Below are 19049 nucleotides of genomic sequence, written 5' to 3'. Positions count from 1 at the left end.
GGAGGGAGGTGAAACACAATGTCATGCCTAGTGGAGACAGGACACAGGAGGGAGGTGAAACACAATGTCATGCCTAGTGGAGACAGGAGACAGGAGGGAGGTGAAACACAATGTCATGCCTAGTGGAGACAGGAGACAGGAGACAGGAGACAGGAGGTAAAACACAATGTCGTGCCTAGTGGAGACAGGAGACAGGAGGGAGGTGAAACACAATGTCATGCCTAGTGGAGACAGGAAACAGGAGACAGGACACAGGAGACAGGACACAGCAGGGAGGTAAAACACAATGTAATGCCTAGTGGAGACAGGAGACAGGAGACAAGAGACTGGAGACAGGAGACAGGAGACAGGAGACAGCAGGGAGGTAAAACACAATGTCATGCCTCGTGGAGACAGGAGACAGGAGGTAAAACACAATGTCATGCCTAGTGGAGACAGGAGACAGGAGACTGGAGACAGGACACAGCAGGGAGGTGAAACACAATGTCATGCCTAGTGGAGACAGGCGACAGGAGGTAAAACACAATGTCATGCCTAGTGGAGACAGGAGACAGGAGGGAAGTGAAACACAATGTCATGCCTAGTGGAGACAGGAGACAGGAGGTAAAACACAATGTCATGCCTAGTGGAGACAGGAGACAGGAGGGAGGTGAAACACAATGTCATGCCTAGTGGAGACAGGAGACTGAAGGGAGGTGAAACACAATGTCATGCCTAGTGGAGACAGGACACAGGAGGGAGGTGAAACACAATGTCATGCCTAGTGGAGACAGGAGACAGGAGGGAGGTGAAACACAATGTCATGCCTAGTGGAGACAGGAGACAGGAGACAGGAGGTAAAACACAATGTCGTGCCTAGTGGAGACAGGAGACAGGAGGGAGGTGAAACACAATGTCATGCCTAGTGGAGACAGGAAACAGGAGACAGGAGACAGGAGGTAAAACACAATGTAATGCCTAGTGCAGGAGACTAGACAAGAGACTGGAGACAGGAGACAGGAGACAGGAGACAGCAGGGAGGTAAAACACAATGTCATGCCTCGTGGAGACAGGAGACAGGAGGTAAAAACACAATGTCATGCCTAGTGGAGACAGGAGACAGGAGAGAGGAGAAACACAATGTCATGCCTAGTGGAGACAGGAGACAGGAGGTAAAACACAATGTCATGCCTAGTGGAGACAGGAGACAGGAGGTAAAACACAATGTCATGCCTAGTGGAGACAGGAGACAGGAGGTAAAACACAATGTCATGCCTAGTGGAGACAGGAGACAGGAGACAGGAGGTAAAACACAATGTCGTGCCTAGTGGAGACAGGAGACAGGAGGGAGGTGAAACACAATGTCGTGCCTAGTGGAGACAGGAGACAGGAGGTGAAACACAATGTCATGCCTAGTGGAGACAGGAGACAGGAGGGAGGTGAAACACAATGTCATGCCTAGTGGAGACAGGAGGGAGGTAGGTGAAACACAATGTCATGCCTAGTGGAGACAGGAGACAGGAGGGAAAACACAATGTCATGCCTAGTGGAGACAGGAGACAGGAGGGAGGTGAAACACAATGTCATGCCTAGTGGAGACAGGAGACAGGAGACAGAACAGGAGGTAAATCCAAGATGACAAGACAGGTGCTATTTGAAACACAATTCTTAACAGTTGAGACAGGAGAGATGAGAGTTCCTCTCTTTCATGGAGACAGGAGACACGGAGGTACTTACCTTTCATGCCTAGTGGAGACTAGGTTCTGCCCTCCCTCCTTCCACAATGTTCTGCCCTCCCTCCTTCCTCTATGTTCTGCCCTCCCTCCAATTCCTCTAGTGTTCTGCCCTCCTCCTTCCTCCTATGTTCTGGAGACTCCCTCCTTCCTCTATGTTCTGCCCTCCCTCCTCCTCTATGTTCTGCCCTCCCTCCCCTCTATGTTCTCCCTCCCTCCTCCTCTATGTTCTGCCCTCCCTCCTCCTCTATGTTCTGCCCTCCCTCCTCCTCTATGTTCTGCCCTCCTCCTCCTCTATGTTCTGCCCTCCCTCCTTCCTCTATGTTCTGCCCTCCCTCCTTCCTCTATGTTCTGCCCTCCCTTCCTTTCTCTATGTTCCGCCCTCCCTCCTCTCTATGTTCCGCCCTCCCTCCTTCTCTATGTTCTGCCCTCCCTCCTCCTCTATGTTCTGCCCTCCCTCCTGCCCTCCCTCTATGTTCTGCCCTCCCTCCTTTCTCTATGTTCTGCCCTCCCTCCTCCTCTATGTTCTGCCCTCCCTCCTCTATGTTCTGCCCTCCCTCCTCCTCTATGTTCTGCCCTCCCTCCTCCTCTATGTTCTGCCCTCCCTCCCTCCTCTATGTTCTGCCCTCCCTCCTTCTCTATGTTCTGCCCTCCTCCTTCCTCTATGTTCTGCCCTCCCTCCTTTCTCTATGTTCTGCCCTCCCTCCTTTCTCTATGTTCTGCCCCTCCCTCCTGCCCTCTATGTTCTGCCCTCCCTCCTCCTCTATTTTCTGCCCTCCCTCCTCCTCTATGTTCTGCCCTCCCTCCTTCCTCTATGTTCTGCCCTCCCTCCTCCTCTATGTTCTGCCCTCCCTCCTCCTCTATGTTCTGCCCTCCCCTCCTCTATGTTCTGCCCTCCCTCCTTCCTCTATGTTCTGCCCTCCCTCCTTCCTCTATGATCTGCCCTCCCTCCTTTCTCTATGTTCTGCCCTCCCTCCTCCTCTCCTATATGTTCTGCCCTCCCTCCTCCTCTATGTTCTGCCCTCCCTCCTCCTCTATGTTCTGCCCTCCCTCCCTCCTCTATGTTCTGCCCTCCTCCTTCCTCTATGTTCTGCCCTCCTCCTTCCTCTATGTTCTGCCCTCCCTCCTCCTCTATGTTCTGCCCTCCCTCCTTCCTCTATGTTCTGCCCTCCCCTCCTTCCTCTATGTTCTGCCCTCCCTCCTCCTCTATGTTCTGCCCTCCCTCCTCCTCTATGTTCTGCCCTCCCTCCTCTCTATGTTCTGCCCTCCCTCCTCTATGTTCTGCCCTCCCTCCTTCCTCTATGTTCTGCCCTCCCTCCTTTCTCTATGTTCTGCCTCTCCCTCCTCCTCCCCCTCCTTCCTCTATGTTCTGCACTCCCTCCTCCTCTGTGTTCTGCCCTCCCTCCTTCCTCTATGTTCTGCCCTCCCTCCTTCCTCTATGTTCTGCCCTCCCTCCTCTATGTTCTGCCCTCCCTCCTCCTCTATGTTCTGCCCTCCCTCCTTTCTCTGTGTTCTGCCCTCCCTCCTCCTATATGTTCTGCCCTCCCTCCTCCTCTATGTTCTGCCCTCCCTCCTTCCTCTATGTTCTGCCCTCCCTCCTCCTCTATGTTCTGCCCTCCCTCCTTTCTCTATGTTCTGCCCTCCCTCCTCCTCTATGTTCTGCCCTCCCTCCTTCCTCTATGTTCTGCCCTCCCTCCTCCTCTATGTTCTGCCCTCCCTCCTTTCTCTGTGTTCTGCCCTCCTCCTCTATGTTTCTGCCCTTCTCTATGTTCTGCCCTCCCTCCCTCCTCTATGTTCTGCCCTCCCTCCTCCTCTATGTTCTGCCCTCCCTCCTCTATGTTCTGCCCTCCCTCTTTCTCTATGTTCTGCCCTCCCTCCTTTCTCTATGTTCTGCCCTCCCTCCCTCCTCTATGTTCTGCCTCCCTCCCTCCTCTATGTTCTGCCCTCCCTCCTCCTCTATGTTCTGCCCTCCCTCCTTCCTCTATGCCCCTCCCTCCTTTCTCTATGTTCTGCCCTCCTCCTCTATGTTCTGCCCTCCCTCCTCCTCTATGTTCTGCCCTCCCTCCTTTCTCTATGTTCTGCCCTCCCTCCTCCTCTATGTTCTGCCCTCCCTCCTCCTCTATGTTCTGCCCTCCCTCCTTCCTCTATGTTCTGCCCTCCCTCCTTCCTCTATGTTCTGCCCTCCCTCCTTTCTCTATGTTCTGCCCTCCCTCCTCCTCTATGTTCTGCCCTCCCTCCTTCCTCTATGTTCTGCCCTCCCTCCTTCCTCTATGTTCTGCCCTCCCTCCTTCCTCTATGTTCTGCCCTCCCTCCTTCCTCTATGTTCTGCCCTCCCTCCTTTCTCTATGTTCTGCCCTCCCTCCTCCTCTATGTTCTGCCCTCCCTCCTCCTCTATGTTCTGCCCTCCCTCCTTTCTCTATGTTCTGCCCTCCCTCCTTTCTCTATGTTCTGCCCTCCCTCCTTTCTCTATGTTCTGCCCTCCCTCCTCCTCTATGTTCTGCCCTCCCTCCTCCTCTATGTTCTGCCCTCCCCTCCTCCTATGTTCTGCCCTCCCTCCTTCCTCTATGTTCTGCCCTCCCTCCTCCTCTATGTTCTGCCCTCCCTCCTCCTCTATGTTCTGCCCTCCCCCTCCTCTATGTTCTGCCCTCCCTCCTCCTCTATGTTCTGCCCTCCCTCCTTCCTCTATGTTCTGCCCTCCCTCCTTTCTCTATGTTCTGCCCTCCCCCCTTTCTCTATGTTCTGCCCTCCCTCCCTTTCTCTATGTTCTTCCCTCCCTCCTTCCTCTATGTTCTGCCCTCCCTCCCTCCTCTATGTTCTGCCCTCCCTCCTTCCTCTATGTTCTGCCCTCCCTCCCTCCTCTATGTTCTGCCCTCCCTCCTTCCTCTATGTTCTGCCCTCCCTCCCTTCCTCTATGTTCTGCCCTCCCTCCTTCCTCTATGTTCTGCCCTCCCTCCTTCCTCTATGTTCTGCCCTCCTTCCTTTCTCTATGTTCTGCCCTCCCTCCCTCCTCTATGTTCTGCCCTCCCTCCTTTCTCTATGTTCTGCCCTCCCTCCCTCCTCTATGTTCTGCCCTCCTTCCTTTCTCTATGTTCTGCCCTCCCTCCTTTCTCTATGTTCTGCCCTCCCTCCTTCCTCTATGTTCTGCCCTCCCTCCTCTATGTTCTGCCCTCCCTCCTCCCTCTATGTTCTGCCCTCCCTCCTCCTCTATGTTCTGCCCTCCTTCCTCTATGTTCTGCCCTCCCTCCTTTCTCTATGTTCTTCCCTCCCTCCTTCCTCTATGTTCTGCCCTCCCTCCTTTCTCTATGTTCTGCCCTCCCTCCTTCCTCTATGTTCTGCCCTCCCTCCTCTATGTTCTGCCCTCCCTCCTCCTCTATGTTCTGCCCTCCTTCCTCTATGTTCTGCCCTCCCTCCTCCTCTATGTTCTGCCCTCCTTCCTCTATGTTCTGCCCTCCCTCCTCTATGTTCTGCCCTCCTTCCTCTATGTTCTGCCCTCCCTCCTCTATGTTCTGCCCTCCCTCCTCTATGTTCTGCCCTCCTTTCTCTATGTTCTTCCCTCCCTCCCTCCTCTATGTTCTGCCCTCCCTCCTCTATGTTCTGCCCTCCCTCCTCTATGTTCTGCCCTCCTTTCTCTATGTTCTTCCCTCCCTCCTTCCTCTATGTTCTGCCCTCCCTCCTCTATGTTCTGCCCTCCCTCCTCTATGTTCTGCCCTCCCTCCTCTATCTTCTGCCCTCCCTCCTCCTCTATGTTCTGCCCTCCTTCCTCTATGTTCTGCCCTCCCTCCTCTATGTTCTGCCCTCCTTCCTCTATGTTCTGCCCTCCCTCCTCTATGTTCTGCCCTCCCTCCTTCCTCTATGTTCTGCCCTCCTTCCTCTATGTTCTGCCCTCCCTCTCTATGTTCTGCCCTCCCTCCTTCCTCTATGTTCTGCCCTCCCTCCTCTATGTTCTGCCCTCCCTCCTTCCTCTATGTTCTGCCCTCCCTCCTCTATGTTCTGCCCTCCCTCCTTCCTCTATGTTCTGCCCTCCCTCCTCTATGTTCTGCCCTCCCTCCTCTATGTTCTGCCTCCCTTCCTCTATGTTCTGCCCTCCTTCCTCTATGTTCTGCCCTCCCTCCTCTATGTTCTGCCCTCCCTCCTCTATGTTCTGCCCTCCCTCCTTCCTCTATGTTCTGCCTCCCTCCTCCTCTATGTTCTGCCCTCCCTCCTCCCTCTATGTTCTGCCCTCCTCCTCCTCTATGTTCTGCCCTCCTTCCTCTATGTTCTGCCTCCCTCCTTTCTCTATGTTCTTCCCTCCCTCCTTCCTCTATGTTCTGCCCTCCCTCCTTTCTCTATGTTCTGCCCTCCCTCCTTCCTCTATGTTCTGCCCTCCCTCCTCTATGTTCTGCCCTCCCTCCTCCTCTATGTTCTGCCCTCCCTCCTCCTCTATGTTCTGCCCTCCTTCCTCTATGTTCTGCCCTCACTCCTCCTCTATGTTCTGCCCTCCTTCCTCTATGTTCTGCCCTCCCTCCTCTATGTTCTGCCCTCCTTCCTCTATGTTCTGCCCTCCCTCCTCTATGTTCTGCCCTCCCTCCTCTATGTTCTGCCCTCCTTTCTCTATGTTCTTCCCTCCCTCCCTCCTCTATGTTCTGCCCTCCCTCCTCTATGTTCTGCCCTCCCTCCTCTATGTTCTGCCCTCCTTTCTCTATGTTCTTCCCTCCCTCCTTCCTCTATGTTCTGCCCTCCCTCCTCTATGTTCTGCCCTCCCTCCTCTATGTTCTGCCCTCCCTCCTCTATGTTCTGCCCTCCCTCCTCCTCTATGTTCTGCCCTCCTTCCTCTATGTTCTGCCCTCCTCCTCTATGTTCTGCCCTCCTTCCTCTATGTTCTGCCCTCCCTCCTCTATGTTCTGCCCTCCCTCCTTCCTCTATGTTCTGCCCTCCTTCCTCTATGTTCTGCCCTCCCTCCTCTATGTTCTGCCCTCCCTCCTTCCTCTATGTTCTGCCCTCCCTCCTCTATGTTCTGCCCTCCCTCCTTCCTCTATGTTCTGCCCTCCCTCCTCTATGTTCTGCCCTCCCTCCTTCCTCTATGTTCTGCCCTCCTTCCTCTATGTTCTGCCCTCCCTCCTCTATGTTCTGCCCTCCCTCCTTTCTCTGTCAGTTCAGTCAGTGAATTCCTAGAGGATCCTCTATGTTCTGCCCTCCCTCCTTCCTCTATGTTCTGCCCTCCCTCCTTCCTCTATGTTCTGCCCTCCCTCCTTTCTCTGTCAGTTCAGTCAGTGAATTCCTAGAGGATCCTCTATGTTCTGCCCTCCCTCCTTCCTCTATGTTCTGCCCTCCCTCCTTCCTCTATGTTCTGCCCTCCCTCCTTTCTCTGTCAGTTCAGTCAGTGAATTCCTAGAGGATCCTCTATGTTCTGCCCTCCCTCCTTTCTCTGTCAGTTCAGTCAGTGAATTCCTAGAGGATCCTCTATGTTCTGCCCTCCTTCCTCTATGTTCTGCCCTCCTTCCTCTATGTTCTGCCCTCCCTCCTTTCTCTGTCAGTTCAGTCAGTGAATTCCTAGAGGATCCTCTATGTTCTGCCCTCCCTCCTTTCTCTGTCAGTTCAGTCAGTGAATTCCTAGAGGATCCTCTATGTTCTGCCCTCCCTCCTCTATGTTCTGCCCTCCCTCCTTTCTCTGTCAGTTCAGTCAGTGAATTCCTAGAGGATCCTCTATGTTCTGCCCTCCCTCCTTTCTGTCAGTTCAGTCAGTGAATTCCTAGAGGATCCTCTATGTTCTGCCCTCCCTCCTCTATGTTCTGCCCTCCCTCCTTTCTCTGTCAGTTCAGTCAGTGAATTCCTAGAGGATCCTCTATGTTCTGCCCTCCCTCCTTTCTCTGTCAGTTCAGTCAGTGAATTCCTAGAGGATCCTCTATGTTCTGCCCTCCCTCCTTTCTCTGTCAGTTCAGTCAGTGAATTCCTAGAGGATCCTCTATGTTCTGCCCTCCCTCCTCTATGTTCTGCCCTCCCTCCTTTCTCTGTCAGTTCAGTCAGTGAATTCCTAGAGGATCCTCTATGTTCTGCCCTCCCTCCTTTCTCTGTCAGTTCAGTCAGTGAATTCCTAGAGGATCCTCTATGTTCTGCCCTCCCTCCTTTCTCTGTCAGTTCAGTCAGTGAATTCCTAGAGGATCCTCTATGTTCTGCCCTCCCTCCTCTATGTTCTGCCCTCCCTCCTTTCTCTGTCAGTTCAGTCAGTGAATTCCTAGAGGATCCTCTATGTTCTGCCCTCCCTCCTTTCTCTGTCAGTTCAGTCAGTGAATTCCTAGAGGATCCTCTATGTTCTGCCCTCCCTCCTTTCTCTGTCAGTTCAGTCAGTGAATTCCTAGAGGATCCTCTATGTTCTGCCCTCCCTCCTTTCTCTGTCAGTTCAGTCAGTGAATTCCTAGAGGATCCTCTATGTTCTGCCCTCCCTCCTTTCTCTGTCAGTTCAGTCAGTGAATTCCTAGAGGATCCTCTATGTTCTGCCCTCACTCCTCCTCTATGTTCTGCCCTCCTTCCTCTATGTTCTGCCCTCCTTCCTCTATGTTCTGCCCTCCCTCCTTTCTCTGTCAGTTCAGTCAGTGAATTCCTAGAGGATTGCTTTGTGGAGCTCTTTGCCTTTCGCTGTTGCCAAGTATCAAGATGTGCTGCTTTCTTCCAGGGCTATATTTGCATACAGGAAAGTTAACTTTGACTGGCTAAAACAAGTTTTTTTTTTTGGTGATTCACAGTCCGTGACCTATATGATGGAATGCAATGTGGATCAGAATGCTGATACGTGCTGTGAACTTTCTCACATTTCTTCTGACACGTAACCTACAATACATATACAGCACCTCTCTCTCTCTCTCTCTCTCTCTCTGTCTCTCTCTCTCTCTCTCTCTCTCTCCTCTCTTCTCTTCTCTTCTCTCTGTCTCTCTATCTCTCTCTCTGTCTCTCTCTCTCTCCCTCTCTCTCCTCTCTTCTCTCCTCTCTCTCTCCCTCTCTCTCTCTCTCTCTCTCTCTCTCTCCTCTCTTCTCTTCTCTTCTCTCTGTCTCTCTATCTCTCTCTCTGTCTCTCTCTCTCTCTCTCTCTCTCCTCTCTTCTCTCCTCTCTCTCTCTCTCTCTCTCTCTCTCTCTCTCTCTCTCTCTCTCTCTCTATCTCTGTCTCTCTCTCTCTCTCTAAAGAGATCAGTTCAATTCAAAGGGGCTTTATTGGCATGTGGAAACACATTGCCAAAGCAAGTGAGGTAGATAATAAACCAAAAAAAGTGAAATAAACAATATGAAATTGTAAACAGAAAACATTACACTCCAGTGTTCTAAAAAAAAATCAAGACATTTCAAATGTCATATTATGTCTATATACAGTGTTGTAGAGATGTGCAAAGTTAAAGTACAAAAGGGAAAATAAATAAACATAAATATGGGTTGTATTTACAATGGTGTTTGTTCTTCACTGGCTGCCCTTTTCTCGTGGCAACAGGTCACAAATCTTGCTGCTGTGATGTCACACTGTGGTATTTCACCCAGTAGATGTGGGAGTTTATCAAAATTGGATTTGTTTTCTAATTCTTTGTGGATCTGTGTAATCTGAGGGAAATATATGTCTCTAATATGGTCATTCATTGGGCAGGAGGTTAGGAAGTGCAGCTCAGTTTCCACCTTATTTTGTGGGCGGTGAGCACATAGCCTGTCTTCTCTTGAGAGCCAGGTCTGCCTACGGCGGCCTTTCTCAATAGCAAGGCTATGCTCATTGAGTCTGTACATAGTCAAAGCTTTCCTTAAGTTTTGGTCAGTCACAGTGGTCAGGTATTCTGCCACTGTGTACTCTCTGTTTAGGGCCAAATAGCATTCTAGTTTGCTCTGTTTTTTTGTTAATTCTTTCCAATGTGTTTCCAATCTTTTTGTTTTCTCATTATTTGGTTGGGTCTAATTGTCCTGAGGCTCTGTTCACAGACACAAACACTACAGCATCACAGTGAAATGCTGAATACAACAGGTGTAGTAGACCTTACAGCTATATACAGGGGGTACCGGTACAGAGTCAATGTGGAGGCTATATACAGGGGGTACCGATACAGAGTCAATGTGGAGGCTATATACAGGGGGTACCGGTACAGAGTCAATGTGGAGGCTATATACAGGAGGCACCGGTACAGAGTCAATGTGGAGGCTATATACAGGGGGTACTGGGACAGTGTCAATGTGGAGGCTATATACAGGGGGTACCGGTACAGAGTCAATATACAGGGGGTACTGGTACAGAGTCAGTGTGGAGGCTATATACAGGGTGTTACGGTACAGAGTCAATGTGGAGGCTATATACAGGGGGTACCGGTACAGAGTCAATGTGGAGGCTATATACAGGGGGTACCGGTACAGAGTCAATATACAGGAGGTACTGGTACAGAGTCAGTGTGGAGGCTATATACAGGGTGTTACGGTACAGAGTCAATGTGGAGGCTATATACAGGGGGTACCGGTACAGAGTCAATGTGGAGGCTATATACAGGGTGTTACGGTACAGAGTCAGTGTGGAGGCTATATACAGGGTGTTACGGTACAGAGTCAATGTGGAGGCTATATACAGGGGGTACCTGTACAGAGTCAATGTGGAGGCTATATACAGGGGGTACCGGTACAGAGTCAATGTGGAGGCTATATACAGGGGGTACCGGTACAGAGTCAATGTGGAGGCTATATACAGGGGGTACAGGGACAGAGTCAATGTGGAGGCTATATACAGGGTGTTACGGTACAGAGTAAATGTGGAGGCTATATACAGGGGGTACTGGTACAGAGTCAATGTGGAGGCTATATACAGGGTGTTACGGTACAGAGTCAATGTGGAGGCTATATACAGGGGGTACTGGTACAGAGTCAGTGTGGAGGCTATATACAGGGTGTTACGGTACAGAGTCAATGTGGAGGCTATATACAGGGGGTACCTGTACAGAGTCAATGTGGAGGCTATATACAGGGGGTACCGGTACAGAGTCAATGTGGAGGCTATATACAGGGGTACCGGTACAGAGTCAATGTGGAGGCTATATACAGGGGGTACAGGGACAGAGTCAATGTGGAGGCTATATACAGGGTGTTACGGTACAGAGTAAATGTGGAGGCTATATACAGGGGGTACTGGTACAGAGTCAATGTGGAGGCTATATACAGGGTGTTACGGTACAGAGTCAATGTGGAGGCTATATACAGGGGGTACTGGTACAGAGTCAATGTGGAGGCTATATACAGGGGTACCGGTACAGAGTCAATGTGGAGGCTATATACAGGGGGTTACGGTACAGAGTCAATGTGGAGGCTATATACAGGGGGTTACGGTACAGAGTCAATGTGGAGGCTATATACAGGGGGTACCGGTACAGAGTCAATGTGGAGGCTATATACAGGGGGTACCGGTACAGAGTCAATGTGGAGGCTATATACAGGGGGTACCAGTACAGAGTCAATGTGGAGGCTATATACAGGGTATTACGGTACAGAGTCAATGTGGAGGCTATATACAGGGTATTACGGTACAGAGTCATTGTGGAGGCTATATACAGGGTATTACGGTACAGAGTCAATGTGGAGGCTATATACAGGGGGTACTGGTACAGAGTCAGTGTGGAGGCTATATACAGGGTATTACGGTACAGAGTCAATGTGGAGGCTATATACAGGGTGTTACGGTACAGAGTCAATGTGGAGGCTATATACAGGGGGTACCGGTACAGAGTCAATGTGGAGGCTATATACAGGGTATTACGGTACAGAGTCAATGTGGAGGCTATATACAGGGGGTACCGGTACAGAGTCAATGTGGAGGCTATATACAGGGGGTACAGGGACAGAGTCAGTGTGGAGGCTATATACAGGGGGTATCGGTACAGAGTCAATGTGGAGGCTATATACAGGGGGTACCGGTACAGAGTCAATGTGGAGGCTATATACAGGGGGTACAGGGACAGAGTCAGTGTGGAGGCTATATACAGGGTGTTACGGTACAGAGTCAATGTGGAGGCTATATACAGGGGGTACCGGTACAGAGTCAATGTGGAGGCTATATACAGGGGGTACCGGTACAGAGTCAATGTGGAGGCTATATACAGGGGTACCGGTACAGAGTCAATGTGGAGGCTATATACAGGGGGTACCGGTACAGAGTCAATGTGGAGGCTATATACAGGGTGTTACGGTACAGAGTCAATGTGGAGGCTATATACAGGGGGTACCGGTACAGAGTCAATGAGGAGGCTATATACAGGGGGTACCGGTACAGAGTAAATGTGGAGGCTATATACAGGGGGTACCGGTACAGAGTCAATGAGGAGGCTATATACAGGGGGTACCGGTACAGAGTCAATGTGCAGGCTATATACAGGGGGTACTGGTACAGAGTCAATGTGGAGGCTATATACAGGGGGTACCGGTACAGAGTCAATGTGGAGGCTATATACAGGGGGTACCGGTACAGAGTCAATGTGGAGACTATATACAGGGGGTACCGGTACAGAGTCAATGTGGAGGCTATATACAGGGGGTACCGGTACAGAGTCAATGTGGAGGCTATATACAGGGGGTACCAGTACAGAGTCAATGAGGAGGCTATATACAGGGGGGTACTGGTACAGAGTCAATGTGGAGGCTATATACAGGGGGTACCAGTACAGAGTCAATGAGGAGGCTATATACAGGGGGGTACTGGTACAGAGTCAATGAGGAGGCTATATACAGGGGGTACCGGTACAGAGTCAATGTGGAGGCTATATACAGGGGGGTACCGGTACAGAGTCAATGTGGAGGCTATATACAGGGGGTACCGGTACAGAGTCAATGTGGAGGCTATATACAGGGGGTACCGGTACAGAGTCAATGTGGAGGCTATATACAGGGGGTACCGGTACAGAGTCAATGTGGAGGCTATATACAGGGGGTACCGGTACAGAGTCAATGTGGAGGCTATATACAGGGGGTACCGGTACAGAGTCAATGTGGAGGCTATATACAGGGGTACCGGTACAGAGTCAATGTGGAGGCTATATACAGGGGTACCCCGGTACAGAGTCAATGTGGAGGCTATATACAGGGGGTACCGGTACAGAGTCAATGTGGAGGCTATATACAGGGGTACTAGTACAGAGTCAATGTGGAGGCTATATACAGGGGTACAGAGTCAATGTGGAGGCTATATACAGGGGTACCGGTACAGAGTCAATGTGGAGGCTATATACAGGGGGTACCGGTACAGAGTCAATGTGGAGGCTATATACAGGGGGTACCGGTACAGAGTCAATGTGGAGGCTATATACAGGGGTACCGGTACAGAGTCAATGTGGAGGCTATATACAGGGGGTACCGGTACAGAGTCAATGTGGAGGCTATATACAGGGGGTACCGGTACAGAGTCAATGTGGAGACTATATACAGGGGTACCAGTACAGAGTCAATGTGGAGGCTATATACAGGGGTACCGGTACAGAGTCAATGTGGAGGCTATATACAGGGGTACCGGTACAGAGTCAATGTGGAGGCTATATACAGGGGGTACCAGTACAGAGTCAATGTGGAGGCTATATACAGGGGTACCGGTACAGAGTCAATGTGGAGGCTATATACAGGGTACAGAGTCAATGTGGAGGCTATATACAGGGGTACCGGTACAGAGTCAATGTGGAGGCTATATACAGGGGTACCGGTACAGAGTCAATGTGGAGGCTATATACAGGGGGTACCGGTACAGAGTCAATGTGGAGGCTATATACAGGGGTACTGGTACAGAGTCAATGTGGAGGCTATATACAGGGGGTACCGGTACAGAGTCAATGTGGAGGCTATATACAGGGGGTACCGGTACAGAGTCAATGTGGAGGCTATATACAGGGGGTACCGGTACAGAGTCAATGTGGAGGCTATATACAGGGGGTACCGGTACAGAGTCAATGTGGAGGCTATATACAGGGGGTACCGGTACAGAGTCAATGTGGAGACTATATACAGGGGGTACCGGTACAGAGTCAATGTGGAGGCTATATACAGGGGGTACCGGTACAGAGTCAATGTGGAGGCTATATACAGGGGGTAGCAGTACAGAGTCAATGTGGAGGCTATATACAGGGGGTACCGGTACAGAGTCAATGTGGAGGCTATATACAGGGGGTACCGGTACAGAGTCAATGTGGAGGCTATATACAGGGGTACCGGTACAGAGTCAATGTGGAGGCTATATACAGGGGGTACCGGTACAGAGTCAATGTGGAGGCTATATACAGGGGGTAGCAGTACAGAGTCAATGTGGAGGCTATATACAGGGGTACCGGTACAGAGTCAATGTGGAGGCTATATACAGGGGTACCGGTACAGAGTCAATGTGGAGGCTATATACAGGGGTACTGGTACAGAGTCAATGTGGAGGCTATATACAGGGGTACCGGTACAGAGTCAATGTGGAGGCTATATACAGGGGGTACCGGTACAGAGTCAATGTGGAGGCTATATACAGGAGGTACCGGTACAGAGTCAATGTGGAGGCTATATACAGGGGGTACCGGTACAGAGTCAATGTGGAGGCTATATACAGGGGGTACCGGTACAGAGTCAATGTGGAGGTTATATACAGGGGTACCGGTACAGAGTCAATGTGGAGGCTATATACAGGGGTACCGGTAGAGAGTCAATGTGGAGGCTATATACAGGGGGTACCGGTACAGAGTCAATGTGGAGGCTATATACAGGGGGTACTGGTACAGAGTCAATGTGGAGGCTATATACAGGGGGTACCGGTACAGAGTCAATGTGGAGGCTATATACAGGAGGTACCGGTACAGAGTCAATGTGGAGGCTATATACAGGGGTACCGGTACAGAGTCAATGTGGAGGCTATATACAGGGGGTACCGGTACAGAGTCAATGTGGAGGTTATATACAGGGAGTACCGGTACAGAGTCAATGTGGAGGCTATATACAGGGGTACCGGTACAGAGTCAATGTGGAGGCTATATACAGGGGGGTACCGGTACAGAGTCAATGTGGAGGCTATATACAGGGGTACCGGTACAGAGTCAATGTGGAGGCTATATACAGGGGGTACCGGTACAGAGTCAATGTGGAGGCTATATACAGGGGGTACCGGTACAGAGTCAATGTGGAGGCTATATACAGGGGGTACCGGTACAGAGTCAATGTGGAGGCTATATACAGGGGGTACCGGTACAGAGTCAATGTGGAGGCTATATACAGGGGTACCGGTACAGAGTCAATGTGGAGGCTATATACAGGGGGTACCGGTACAGAGTCAATGTGGAGGCTATATACAGGGGATACCAGTACAGAGTCAATGTGGAGGCTATATACAGGGGGTACCGGTACAGAGTCAATGAGGAGGCTATATACAGGGTGTACCGGTACAGAGTCAATGTGGAGGCTATATACAGGGGGTACCGGTACAGAGTCAATGTGGAGGCTATATACAGGGGGTACCAGTACAGAGTCAATGTGGAGGCTATATACAGGGGGTACCAGTACAGAGTCAATGTGGAGGCTATATACAGGGGGTACCTGTACAGAGTCAATGTGGAGGCTATATACAGGGGGTACCGGTACAGAGTCAATGTGGAGGCTATATACAGGGGGTACCGGTACAGAGTCAATGTGGAGGCTATATACAGGGGGTACCAGTACAGAGTCAATGTGGAGGCTATATACAGGGGGTACCGGTACAGAGTCAATGGGGGCACCTGAGGTTATTGAGGAAGCTGTTTAGGAGCCTCTTGGACCTAGACTTGGCGCTCCGGTACCGCTTGCCGTGCGGTAGCAGAGAGAACAGTCTATGACTTGAGTGGGTTGCTGGAGTCTTTGACAATTGGATGGCAGGAAGCTTGGCCCCAGTGATGTACTCTGGAGTGCCTTGTGGTCAGAGGCCAAGCAGTTGCCATACCAGGCATTGATGCAACCTGTCAGGATGCTCTCGATGGAGTGCCTTGTGGTCAGAGGCCGAGCAGTTGCCATACCAGGCATTGATGCAACCTGTCAGGATGCTCTCGATGGAGTGCCTTGTGGTCAGAGGCCGAGCAGTTGCCATACCAGGCATTGATGCAACCTGTCAGGATGCTCTCGATGGTGCAGCTGTAGATACATTTTGAGAATCCGAGGACCCCGAAGCCAAATCTTTTCAGTCTCCTGAGGGTGAATAGGTTTTGTCGTGTCCTCTTCACGACTGGCTTGGACCATGTTGGTTCATCTCTCTGTAGGTGAAGGCTTTGTTATGGAAGGTTGGTGAATCGCTTCCTTTTAGGTGGTTGTAGAATTTAACGTCTCTTTTCTGGATTTTGATAATTAGCGGGTATCGGCCTAATTCTGCTCTGCATGCATTATTTGGTATTCTACGTTGTACACGGAGGATATTTTTGCAGAATTCAGCGTGCAGAGTCTCAATTTGTTGTTTGTCCCATTTTGTGATTTCTTGGTTGGTGAGCGGACCCCAGACCTCACAACCATAAAGGGCAATGGGTTCTATGACTGATTCAAGTATTTTCAGCCAGATCCTAATTGGTAAGTTAAATTTTATGTTCCTTTTGATGGCATAGAATGCCCTTCTTGCCTTGTCTCTCAGATCGTTCACAGCTTTGTGGAAGTTACCTGTGGCGCTGATGTTTAGGCCGAGGTATGTATCGTTTTTTGTGTGCTCTAGGGCAACAGTGTCCAGATGGAATTTGTATTTGTTGTCATGGCGACTTGACCTTTTTTGGAACACCATTATGTTTTGTCTTACTGAGATTTACTGTCAGGGCCCAGGTCTGACAGAATCTGTGCATAAGATCTAGGTGCTGCTGTAGGCCCTCCTTGGTTGGTGACAGAAGCACCAGATCATCAGCAAACAGCAGACATTTGACGTCGGATTCTAGTAGGGTGAGGCCGGGGGCTGCAGACTTTTCTAGTGCCCGCGCCAATTCTAATAAGAATCTATGCATAAGATTTAGGTGCCTCTCTCTCTCTTTCACTCCCTCCCTCCCTCCCTCCCTCCCTCTCTCCCTCTCTCACTCACTCACTCACTCACTCACTCACTCACACTCTCTCTCTCACTCACTCACTCACTCACTCCCTCACCCCCCTACTCCTCTCTTTGTCTCTCTCTCCCTCACTCACTCACTCCCTCACCCCCACTCCTCTCTTTGTCTCTCACTCACTCACTCCCTCACTCCCACTCCTCTCTCTCTCTCTCTCTCTCTCTCTCTCTCTCTCTCTCCACTCTCTCACCACTCCCTCACTCCCTCACTCCCACTCCTCTCTCTCCACTCTCTCTCTCTCTCTCTCTCTCTCTCTCTCTCTCTCCACTCTCTCACTCACTCCCCTCACTCCCACTCCTCTCTCTCTCTCTCTCTCTCTCCTCCTCTCTCTCTCTCTCTCTCTCTCTCTCTCTCTCTCTCTCTCTCTCTCTCTCTCTCTCTCTCTCTCTCTCACTCACTCACTCCCTCACCCCCACTCCTCTCTTTGTCTCTCTCTCCCTCACTCACTCACCCCTCAACCCACTCCTCTCTTTGTCTCTCACTCACTCCTCCCTCACTCCCTCACTCCCACTCCTCTCTCTCTCTCTCTCTCTCTCTCTCTCTCTCTCTCTCTCTCCACTCTCTCCCTCACTCCCTCACTCCCTCACTCCCACTCCTCTCTCTCTCTCTCTCTCTCTCTCTCTCTCTCACTCACTCACTCCCTCACCCCCACTCCTATCTTTGTCTCTCTCTCCCTCACTCCTCCCTCCCTCACCCCCACTCCTCTCTTTGTCTCTCTCTCCCTCACTCCTCACTCCCTCACTCCCACTCCTCTCTCTCTCTCTCACACTCTCTCTCTCTCTCTCGCTCTCTCACTCAGTCCCTCACTCCCACTCCTCTCTTTGTCTCCCTAGCGGCGGACGGGGACTACTGGAGGCTGTTGAACCCAGGAGAGTACAGCATCACGGCGAGGGCCGAGGGCTACAGCGCCAGCAGTAAGGTGTGTGAGGTGGGCTACGACATCGGAGCGACTCGCTGTGACTTCACCGTCAGCCGCACCAACCTGTCACGCATCAAGGAGATCATGGAGAGATACAACAAGCAGCCCATCAGACAGCCTCTCAGGCCGCCCGTCAGGCAGCTGCAAGCGCGCAGGCCCGGCCCCCGACACAGACGTGTGAGGACATCATAGGGGGCCCCCCACCAGGGAGCGTTAGGGAGAACGAGTAGCCTGGTCCCGCACCTGAATGCGCTGTCTTGCCAACACCTGTGGTCATTGTTCTGCCAATCTGCCAATGACCAGAGGGCTTTACAGCACAAACTGATCTGGGACAAGGCTCGGTGTGAAGAGAGCAATGAGAGACAGACTCTACCATCTCTCTCTCTAGTTCCGATCCAACATCTTCTTTGATCTCCTTTCTCTGTTTTGGAACTCTGTTTCATCCAGAGTGTTGGTGGAAGTGCAGATGGGAGATGGATGGTAAAAAGATGAGATATTTGAGTGATTGTGTTTTTCTGTATTTAAAAACAAGGTGCTGTTCTTTCAACCATGAATTAAGCTCTCTGGTGCTGGTCTTACTGTAAAATAAGTGTCTTTTTTTTTTTTGGGGCGGCCATCTTAAAAAGTTGCAATGACTTCTCTACCAAAGAGTTATTACAGTATACATGGTTAACCCGAAATGTCAATTTTTTTTACTTTGTGCCATTATTTGGTAATGAAAGTGTCAGTCTATATTTCAAATGATGAATTTTGACCATGGATATTACCATGTGTCTCTCTACTAACTCATGCAGTACCAGTACAGTACCAGTACAGTACCAGTACCAGTACCAGTATAGTACCAGTACAGTACCAGTACCAGTACAGTACCAGTATAGTACCAGTACCAGTACAGTACCAGTACCAGTACCAGTACAGTACAGTACAGTACAGTACCAGTACAAGTACCAGTACCAGTACAGTACCAGTACAGTACAGTACCAGTATAGTACCAGTACCACTACCACTACCACTACCAGTACAAAGCAGTAATAACTATCTTACCGAAATGTTTACAAGCTTCATCCTTGCAAGTAATATCTTCTGAAATTGTTCTTTGGAATAAATAAATAAAATGATGCATATATTTTGAATGTAGAAAAAGCTCTATATATATATATTGTATTTTTTTATATAATGCCAGTCCTCATGTTACTTTTCTGCGTTCAGAAAGGATTTAAAGTCCTAAAGGATTTAGAGTCCTAAAGGATTTAAAGTCCTAAAGGATTTAGAGTCCTAAAGGATTTAGAGTCCTAAAGGATTTAAAGTCCTAAAGGATTTAGAGTTCTAAAGGATTTAGAGTTCTAAAGGATTTAGAGTCCTAAAGGATTTAGAGTCCTAAAGGA

The 19049-nt window shown here is 50.4% G+C and overlaps 1 protein-coding gene across 1 annotated transcript in view; it reads left to right on the top strand.

Annotated features, from left to right (window-relative positions):
- Window positions 1-18790, top strand: part of LOC135569070 (inactive carboxypeptidase-like protein X2) — a gene marked incomplete at its 5' end in the record, with an annotated part of 107561 nt that extends 88771 nt beyond the window's left edge. Inside the window, one exon of the mRNA XM_065015913.1 lies at window positions 17579-18790. Within this exon, the coding sequence (XP_064871985.1) occupies window positions 17579-17856 (278 nt within the window). The remainder of the gene's footprint in view (window positions 1-17578) is intronic.
- Between the last annotated feature and the right edge of the window lie 259 nt (window positions 18791-19049).

Source organism: Oncorhynchus nerka, unplaced genomic scaffold (assembly GCF_034236695.1).
Source record: "Oncorhynchus nerka isolate Pitt River unplaced genomic scaffold, Oner_Uvic_2.0 unplaced_scaffold_1212, whole genome shotgun sequence".
Lineage (NCBI taxonomy): Eukaryota > Metazoa > Chordata > Actinopteri > Salmoniformes > Salmonidae > Oncorhynchus > Oncorhynchus nerka.
This window is presented reverse-complemented; position numbering and strand designations above follow the sequence as displayed.